The sequence below is a fragment of the Echinops telfairi genome, unplaced genomic scaffold (assembly GCF_000313985.2).
Source record: "Echinops telfairi isolate 266 unplaced genomic scaffold, ASM31398v2 ScPeMD7_7457;HRSCAF=8495, whole genome shotgun sequence".
Classification (NCBI taxonomy): Eukaryota; Metazoa; Chordata; class Mammalia; order Afrosoricida; family Tenrecidae; genus Echinops; species Echinops telfairi.
In genome coordinates, this window is record NW_022111357.1 from 46,300,700 (window position 1) to 46,310,574 (window position 9,875).

The 9,875-nt window shown below is 55.9% G+C and overlaps 1 protein-coding gene across 1 annotated transcript in view; it reads left to right on the plus strand.

The window, feature by feature from the left end:
* The window catches only part of UNC13A (unc-13 homolog A), a 97,167-nt gene that overhangs the window by 28,694 nt on the left and 58,598 nt on the right, over positions 1-9,875 (plus strand). The window contains exons 2-5 of the mRNA XM_045299252.1: positions 4,940-5,039; positions 5,688-5,787; positions 7,464-7,581; positions 9,364-9,487. Coding sequence (XP_045155187.1) covers positions 4,940-5,039; positions 5,688-5,787; positions 7,464-7,581; positions 9,364-9,487 — 442 coding nt within the window. The remainder of the gene's footprint in view (positions 1-4,939; positions 5,040-5,687; positions 5,788-7,463; positions 7,582-9,363; positions 9,488-9,875) is intronic.

Sequence of the window (9,875 nt, forward strand, 5' to 3'; positions counted from 1 at the left end):
CCAATTTCTGGGCCCCCTCCCCTGCCAGCTCCCACCCCGCCCAAGTAACTCCACTCCCCTCAAGGCGTGCCCCTCCCCCAACGCCCAACGGAGCATAAACATTAATGCCCTTCCCACTCTCCCCGGGGCTCAGAGGACTTGAGCCCTGGCCTTTCTCATGGGGTTGAGACTCCTCAAGCCCCCCAGAACTGACACGGCCCCCCCCCACCTCAAGTCAAGGGCACTGGGTGGTCAGCAGTTTAATTGGGAGGCAGAGGCTGGGGTGTAGAGAGGAAGCAGAGATGGGTGAGACCTTGAGAAGGGAGAGGGTAGCATTGGCACTACCAGCCTTCCCGCGGAGCCCAGGGCCTGCTCTGTTAAATGCTGCACTGGGTGGAGAGCAGCTGTCCGGAGGGGCCAGGCCAGGCTCCCCTTCATCTGCCCCAAGGGGCACTGACGTTCTTGCTGGAACTCTCCCTGGTTTGATCTCCTTCCTGGGAAACTCTCTGTGTCCCTCTCTTTCATCTCTGGCCCACGTGTCCTGTAGGATCAATAGTGAGGAGGGCACAGGGCTGGGGCAATGTCTCCATCTGCGGTGCATAAGGTCGCTATGGGTCAGAACCCACTGGATGGTACCCAATGGCAAGAATACCCTCTTCTCCTTCTCCTTTGCCTCCCTGTATCTCAGTCTCTGTCCTCTACCTTTCCTCCCTCACTGCTGGGTCTGAGGTCTGCTCTCTCTCTCTCTGCCCCTTCAGATCCCTGGCCCTCCCCTAGGAGGGGGCCTGGGGCTTCTGCTGGGCAGCTTGTGGGCCTGGGAAGGGAGCCTTTGAACCCCCTGGAGTGGCAAGGGACTGAGGGAGTGAGTGCTCAGTGGGCAGCGGGAGCTGAGGGTGGGCAAGAGGATCGTGAGGAGCAGGGACTGAGCGTGATGAAAGTGGGAAGGTAAAGCAGCCAGGCCTTGGTGACTGATTTGGGGTGTGATGAAAGAGAGAGAGAGAGAAAGGGAGAGGGTGAGACAGAGAGAAACCCAGACTCCGAGAACAGAAAGCAGGGGTCCAAGTGAGCCAGAGAGAGAATGGGGCACACTGGAGGCTCAGAGCGGGAGGGGAACATACCCAGGCACCAGCAGTGCCAGGATTTCAATCTGCTCCCCATGACTCCATGCTGAACCAGTGCTCAGCTCTGTCTACCTCCAGCCAGGGGCTCCATCCACACTCACCTCCCAAATCCTAACCCAGTGCAGGCAGGCAGAATGCCTGGTTCAATTTCATCTGAAATCCAGGTGGGTCTTTTATTTGGGGGGAGCGGGGCAGTCACTGACACGGGAGCAAGCTCTGGGGAACTGGCTGATACCTCTAGATGACAACACCCAACTCCCCGCCCCCGCCCCCCATCTGCATCAGCAAGAAACCTGGAACAGTCTTTACTGACGTGTGCTGCCTTGCCTCACCTCGAGGGCATTGTCTTTTCGTGGTTTTTGTCCAAGGGCTTTTGTGAGACAGATATTCAAGGGATGGGGACAGAGAAGTGACCCAGAGATGGGAGACCGCTGTGCTCCTTGCCCTCAGAAAAGGCTGCCCCAGACCCTCAGAAGTGACGGACAGGCCAGACACCCAATTAATTCCCTTTCTAGGGAGCTAGCCTTTGGCTTCCCTGCACACACGTGGCCCATGTACTCAGGGACCTCAGGGTCCGGAGCAGAAGATGTTGAAGGCCGGCGTAGTGTGGGGAATGAACTCCCGTGCAGGAGCCCATGGCTGGAGATGCTTGAGCACGTGGCTGGAGATGCTTGAGCACGTGGCTGGAGATGCTTGAGCACGTGGCTGGAGATGCTTGGATGCTCCAGAAGGGCTCCTGAGAAGCCAGCGACCTTGCTTGTCTCTGGGAGAGAGAATGGGGCCTGGGGAGAAGGAGCCTTATTTGCCTGGTCTGAGGGGGCTTCAAAACATTCCTGGGTGGCCACAATTGCATAGCAATTATGAGACGGATGTGGATCTGGGCTGTGTTGGGTCAGAACTTACTCCACTGCACCCACCAACAGTCTCAGAGGCCGCTGAAGCTCAGATCCGTTTGATATTTATCTTCGTGTATGGTGTAATAAAAACAGATTGAATTTTGTTTTTTCATATGGTTATCTAGTTACCCTCACTCCACTTATCCAAAAAGTCTTTTGTTTTCCACGAGGATTGGGGTCTTTGTTATATAATACCATTCCTATTTGCAACGGAAACAAACAAACAAGCAAACATTCCTGGGAAAGTGGATGGACTCACGGATACAGACAGACCTCATTCTACTATCCTCCGCTTTCTTGCATTACGCAGGTACTGCATTGTAGTGTAATGTTGGGGGAGCCAGCCCCCCACTACTACCCTCGGGTTCAGGAAGCACAATTGTACGGTTGAGATATATAAGTATTATATTAAAGTCACCGAGAGCATGAGAGATATTACAATAATGCAGTCAGACACATTACATGGTAGCATGCTCACCTCAGCCCATCTTGGTGGTCCACGTGGAGATAGGGGGAAGGGAAGGAGGACAGGGAAGGGAACAAGGGAGGGGGGGGGCGAGGAGGAGGAGCCCAGGGAGAGCTGGAGGAGAGAGACCTCTATCGCTAACCCAGGCCTATATACCTTTTGGGGGTGTGCAAGCCCACTAATTACAGGTAAAGGCATACGTCACAGGAAGGGGTTGCACTATAGGTTATACAGCAATGAGAGGGGGTGATCTAGGGACATACACGCAATAGGCAATAGGAAGAGGAGAGATTGGGGTATACATGTGACCAGATGGGCGGATCCTAGATTTAGGATGGCAGTTTAACTTTGGATGTCAGAGCGGGTTTGACTTGTTCCTGCTCAATTGATAGAGACCATTATCAGTAGGATGTGAACTCCTACGAGAACCAAGCTAATGGTCGCAAGCTTCCGAGAGCAGTAACCATTGTCCCCAGTGGCAGGGAGCAGGCCCACCCCTGTGGTGGGGCCAGACAGCAGTCTGACCTCCCCCCACACTGCATTTATTGACGGATGGAAGGTTTGGGGTATCCCCGTGGGGAGCAAGTCTAACCGTAGCATTTTCCCAGGGGCCTGGGCTCCCTTCATGTTTCTGTGTCACATTTTGGTCGTTCTCACAATAGCGCACACTTTTTCATAATGCTATGGCACACTTCAGAGACTACGGGCTAGCGCCAACATAAGTTGCATACTCACTGGGGAACATACAAAGAGACAAAGACCCACGTACCTCACTCGAGTCTGATGTCCGCTTTACTGTAATGGTCTGGAATTGGGGGTGGTGGGGGTGGTGGGGAGGAAGACCCTCAATGAGATGGGTTGATGCCGTGACTGCGACCTTGGGCCCAGGCACGGGAACCATTGTGAGGATGGCGCAGGACCAGGCGGTGTTTCCTTCTGCTGTGCATCAGGTCCCTGTGAGTCAGCACTGATTGGACGGTGCCTTGAAGCAACAATGGTGGCTTGCCCGTGTGGTGGGTTTGGGGACGTGGGCTTAGGTGGCCCTGGGTGGTGAAAATGATGAACACATCGGACAGCTAACTGCGAAGGCGGTGGATTGAATCCACCCCACGGTACCGCAGAAGAAAGGCTTGGCCGTCTGTTTCCCAAACAAAACCAAACCAGAAACGGCCTTTGAGAACCTGTGGAGCACAGCCCGTGTCCGGTCTGTGGGTCAGCCCCACAGCTATGGATTGGGCTGGGGATTGTAAAGTTTTGCTTCTAGAAACACAACAGAGGTAGAAGGAGAAGGGAAAACAAAACTAGGAGAGCGTGAGAGTAGGAGCCCAGGTGGCATCGTGGTTACACGTTGGGTTATGATCCGAAAGGTCACCGGTTTGAAACTCTTTAGGAGAATAGCCTCGTTCTACTCCCATAAGCAATTGCGTTGTGGAACCCCACAGGGGCGGTTCCACCCGCGTCCTGTAGGGGCTGTGAGCTGGAACGGGCTCCCGGGCAGTGAGAGTGAATGAGAACAGTGCCACCGGCATTGTTGGCAGGCCGGTTTGGGTGGAGAAGATATTAAGGGGGAGCGTCAGGATACAGGGATATTGCACATGAAAGTCCGCTTCTTGTGGGAAAAGTCAGCGAGGATCGGCGTGGGACTGCCTGTGATAGGCAGACTTGCCCGCATGCAGCCTGCACATAGCTTGAGTTACCCTGTCACCAGCGGAGATCCAATGAGCTCTCCCAGCCTTCCACCCCAGATGGAATTGCCCCCGGGCCTTATTGAAGTCGGCTTTCTGGACTGTTCTGCCCCTTACCCAGCCCCTCTTTGAGACTTGAACCCCAGGCTCTGGGAGTGTTTGGTAGAAAGGCAAGCAGAGCTGAACAAGGTAACTTGGGCTCACTGCCCCTGGACTCTACTCCTCTCTTTGGCATTCCCGGAGGACTTTCTGTGGGAGGCCTCTCCTGCCACCTGTCCCAACTCTTTCTTTGAATCTTGTTCAATTGCGGTTGGAGGCACAGCTAGGGAAGGGAGCTCTGGGGGATTTGATGGGGATGGGGGTGGGTGGGGCAGGGGAGGGTAGAGGATGGCTCCCAGAATCCATATCTCCTTTCACCCCAGCTCTGTATGTGCTAGGCTGTCTGATGGCTTCTTTCTCTCTCTCTCCCTCATCCCTGCCTCCTTTCTCTCCTCCTCTCCTTGTCTCTCTGCCTCTGTTTCTGTTTGGGCTTCTGTTTTGTATTGGCGTCTCTCTCTGTCGCCACTGTCTCTTCTCTGTCTTACCTTATTCACTGTCTCATTTTATGAGCTCTCTCGCCCTCTCTTTTCTCCTGGAGTCTCTCTCTTCCGTGTCTCTTGTTCTCTCTCTCTCTCTCTCTCTCTCTCTCTCTCTCTCTCTCTCTCTGCCTTTCTCCTCCTTGCCCCTCTTTCTGTCTTCTCTCTGCCTCCTTCATTATGCCTCTGTTTCCGTGTGCTTCTCTGTCTGTCTGCATCTCTGTCTCTCTCTACTCTGTCCTCCACCTCCCGTCCCTGCCCCTTCCTATCTCTGTCTCTCTCCACAGTCAAAAAAGCCAAGTTTGATGGTGCCCAAGGTAAGTGCTTTCTCTTGCTTTCCTGTCCTGTGATGTCTGTCTGTCTATCTGCCTGTCTCTTGGAGAAACTGGGGAGGGAGTCTGAGCCAGTGATGTGGGCGTGGGTGGGGGGAGGACTTGGGTTTTATACTTGCTGGGGACCAGGAGGGTGTTTGAAAGGCTACACCGTGGGGGAGAGGACAGACTGGGGCTGAGTTCCCTCCCCTCCAAACACAGCACACACACCATAGGAGCACATGGAAGCTCCTTCACCCTCCCCTCAGTAGGCCCTTCCCTTCCCAGGATCCTGAGAGGCAGGGCAGGTGCCCTTCCACTGTGGCCCCAGATGGGAGGAGTGAGGCCCCGATGGGTTTATATGTTCCCTCTTCTGAACCCTGCATTTCCAACTGAGAACTAAGACCATTGGCAGGATTGCGTAGCTTACCATCCCACATTCCGCACTGGACCCCTACCTTCTGCTCAGGGGCTGGGGGGTTAGCATTCTCAGAGATGGCCTCGGGGGCAGAGGTGGGCACAGAGCCTGGAACATGCCAAGCCCATGAAGTAGTCAGGGACCTGATGGGGCCTGGCAGGGTGGGGTTGAGCGTGGGAAGGGACACTGAGAATCCTGAGCCCCACATGTCTCTGATCCTGCTCTCACCACCACAGAGAAGTTCAACACATACGTGACCTTGAAGGTGCAGAATGTCAAGAGCACCACCATCGCGGTCAGGGGCAGCCAGCCCAGCTGGGAGCAGGACTTCATGTTGTGAGTTCTGCAGGCCCGGATCCTCGGGGCCTCCCCTCACCTACCCAAACCAACCGCTTCCCCCAGCTCCACAGCCACCAGCCAAGTCCCTGTTGCCTCCTCCAGCCGCCTCCCTGTGCCAACCACCTCTCGCAATCTGCTCCCCGCCAGGCAGCCAGGGGGATATTTTTAAAACTGCAAATCACATCCTGTCACTCCCAGCTTCCAAACTTGCCTGTGGACCTTGGAGTCAAGCCCGCCCTCCTGGCCCCACCCCTGTGAGCTCTGTCCTGCCAGCATCTCCCCAGGCAGCTCCCTGGCTCCCTGGCACAGACCCCACCAACTTGGCAGCACCCTCCAATGCTGTTCTGGGGCCTTTACACATGCTCTCTTCTCCCCAGCTGGCTCCTTGTTTTGGGGTCTCCGCTTGGGACATCTCCTCTGGGAAGCCCTCCCAGAGCACCACTCTCTCATGGCTTCAGAGCCTCACCACCATTTAGTGTTTAATCAGTTGGTGTGATTTACCGACATGCATTTTTGTGCTCTATGCATGCCCCTGGGCTCTTCAGTTCCCTGGTGGGGACAGGTTTGCCTCAGCCCCAGCTGTGACTCCGTTCCCAAGCACAGGGCCTGGCACATAGGAGCCAGGAGTCAATATGTGTGCCTGAATCAGCACTGGGTTCGTCTGAGTGAGGGTTGGCCTAATCATTGACTGAATTCATGTCCTGGACTCTTGCCCCAGCCTGGAGTCCCTCCCCCCAGGATCTCAGAATCCCCCTACTTGCCAAACAGCCGCCTACCCCATCTCTGACTTTCACACATTGAATCAGTTCTGCCCACAGCCCTGCCAGGTTGTGAGTCTCATCACCCCCCTGCCACAGAGGAGGAAACAGAGGCTCTGAGAGGCACAGCCACTGGCTCAACATTACATGGCCTTTAAGTGGTATGGTTGCTCCCTGAACTCAGCCTGGCTGGGAGTGGTCCGAGGGCAGGGGGAGGGGCTACAGCAGATTGAAGTCCTGGTGTAGAGAGACCTCCCTAAAAGGAAGGAGTGGGGCCCTCGCTTCCAGAGGGCTGTGAAGGGGAGGCCAGTATGGTCCCAGCTCACTGAGAGATGGTCCCTGACTTGCCGGGTCCTGGCCCACTCATGTGTCTGGAGCTAATAGCCCCCAGGATACATCTTTGATACATGGATTCAGTCAGTGGATTAGACATTCACCAAGACTTTGCCTCCAAAATTGGGAGATTGCTGGGGTGGGTCCTGTAAGGGAAGTGCTTGTGTGAGGGGCTACCCCTGTGATTGGAGGGAGAAGATACCAGGAAGGAGAGAGGCTCCCTGAATGCTTTCGCCCAGGGGTAACATGGGAGCCATGGAGACTGTGCATGTCAGCCTCTCGCTTGCTAACCCAGCGTCGTCAGGGCTCAGCACACCAGGAAGGGCCAGGTGAGCTGGGAGTTCGGGAACCCCGTGCCTTCCTGGTTCTGCTGTGAGCCACTGAGCTACTCACTGCCCCCCACCCCCTGCCTTAGTTTCCCCTCTGTGAAATAAGGACAGCTGTGTGAGCTTGGTTCGTCCCCCGAGCTTGGCCAGGGGAGAGTTGATGCTGTGTGCTGTGTGTCCTAACTCCGGTGAACTGACCTCTCTGAGTCTCCAGCCCTCACTGGTTTTGCTTGGTGCTCCTCCCCTCTCGCCACAGTGAGATTAACCGCTTGGACTTGGGGCTGACTGTGGAGGTGTGGAACAAGGGGCTCATCTGGGACACGATGGTGGGCACCGTGTGGATCCCACTGCGGACCATCCGCCAGTCCAACGAGGTGAGCGCTGCTCGGGAATTCAGGGGAGGGGGACCCGGGGGCCCCACAAAATGAGTGCTTCTCACATCTCATAAGGACCTCCCCACAGACGGCTGGAGCTGCCAGGGGGGCTCTAAAGTCCCCAGGGCCTAGGCCCCTTCCATCGTGTTGTTCTGCTTTTCCCTCAGGCACAAGGTGACTGCAGGAGACTCACCATTGCATTGGCACTCCAGCCAGAGGAGGGCAAAATGGGGGTGGGGGTTGGGGGGGGGGCGAGCCTCACTCTCCTATTTAAGCTGCACCTTTGCATTCCATCCACTAGACTTAACCATGTGGTCAAGGAGCCCCGATGACACTGTCACTGAAAAAGCGTTGAATTACTAACCACAGGGTCGGTGGTTCAAACCCACCAGTTGCTCCACAGGACCTAGAGGAGGCTTTTCTGCTCCTGTAAAGATGGACCGCTGTGGAAACCCGACAGAGGGGTTGCTATGAGTTAGAATCCACTCAGTAACAGTGGGTTTGGTTTTTTTGGTAGCCATGTGGCCACACCTAGTTGCAAGGGGGTCTGGGAGATGGAGTCTTAAGCTGTGTCCCCATCACCCAGCTAGAAATGCACTACGGTGGACGAAGAGAAGGGGACTGGCCGAGAAGGAGCATTTTGAGAGTCAGGTGGGCTTGACAGATGGTTATGCCATCCCTGAGGGAAAAGGTGCCTCCCTTGGCAGTGGCCAGGTCTCTTAATCTCCTCCTTCTCCTGCTGTGCAGCCCCTTCTCTGGCTTGCCTCCTGGCCTTCCGTCAGCTACCTCTGCAGCCCACCCCTCCCTGAGGCATGCCCCAGCAGGACCTTACTCCCCAGGGGCTTCCCTGCAGAAAGAAACAGCAACGTCTGACCCCCTCCACTCTCAGTCCCAAGGCTGGTCTTGGGGAGGCCTCCCTCCATGCTTGCTCTTGCCCCGACTTCTGCTGTCCTCCTTTCCATCACCCCTAGGTCCCTGATCTGGTGTCCCCCTGTTCCAGGAAGCCCTCTCTAATACCCCCAGGCCCCCAGCACCCACCTCCCTCTGGCTCAATGCTATCCCCCAAGGGATTGGTGATGTCTATGTCTCTTGGGGACCTTGACAACCCAGCACAGGCCAGGCAGCGGAGACATCAGGCAAGGGTTATCACTGAATGAATGAATGAATGAATGAATGAATGAACAGAGAGGGAAGAAATGGGTGCAGTAGTGGAGAAAAGTGAGGCCCAAAAGATGCTTTCATGGAGACCCCAAGTTTCCTCAGTGTCTCCCAGGTGGAAGGAAAGCTTCCATGGAGGAGATTCTAAACCTGCCCCCTGCACACCCCCCAGCCCCCCAGTCTCTTCCCCGCGCTTCAGAAAGCAGATTTCATAGATTATTCTCATTTAAGAGATTAAGACACTGAAGTCAGAGGACCCCTTTACTCAGAGGCTCCCGTGTCTAAACCAGGGGCACTGGTCCTCATGAAGCTGTTGGCTCATTCGCTTGGGGTGTTTCTGGGGGTGGCTGGTAGATCAAGGCTTTTATCTGACGTCGGGGGTGGGAACAGGTGACGAGGCCTGGCCCCACGGGGCTCTCTCTGCAGGTGTTCACACCCACCAGGTAGTCCTTGAATGTGGACCTCTCCTCTCTGAGCCTCCAATTACCTTCTCTGTAAAGCGGAGGGGCCACTGTTGCTCTCGGGGTCGGTGAGATGGGGTGAGGCGGATGCTTCATATGAGAGGAGGGAGCCCACCAGCTAGGGCCCTGACCCTGCCTCCACACTCCCCCCACACCCACCCAGGAGGGGCCTGGAGAGTGGCTGACCCTGGACTCCCAGGTCATCATGGCGGACAATGAGATCTGTGGTACCAAAGACCCCACCTTCCACCGGATTCTCCTCGACACCCGCTTCGAGCTGCCTTTAGGTGAGCATGGGGTCTGCCCCCAGCCCACCGGGCTCCCGGGCTTGCCCTGAGGGGCCTGGGGTTTGGCTGGACTGGGGTAGAAGGGGCAGTCTTTACTCTGATGACCAGGGGCCCACTCCCCAGAGGGGCCTCTTCTGGTTTGCAAGCAACGTGGTCCAGCCCTGCCTGTGCTGGAGGGACCAGTGTGGGGCCACCAGGCTCGGGTCTGAGCTGCGCTGGTGCCTGGTGAGGCCTTCGACTCTATGGGTGGGCTGCAGAGACAGAGAAGCCGGGACAGAGAGAAACAGAGACGGAGGTGGATCAAGACTGAAAGAAACGCAGACAGTACAGAGACCCAGAGAGAACGAGAAACAGAGAAATAGGAAGACAGAGAAAAACAGAGGCAGAA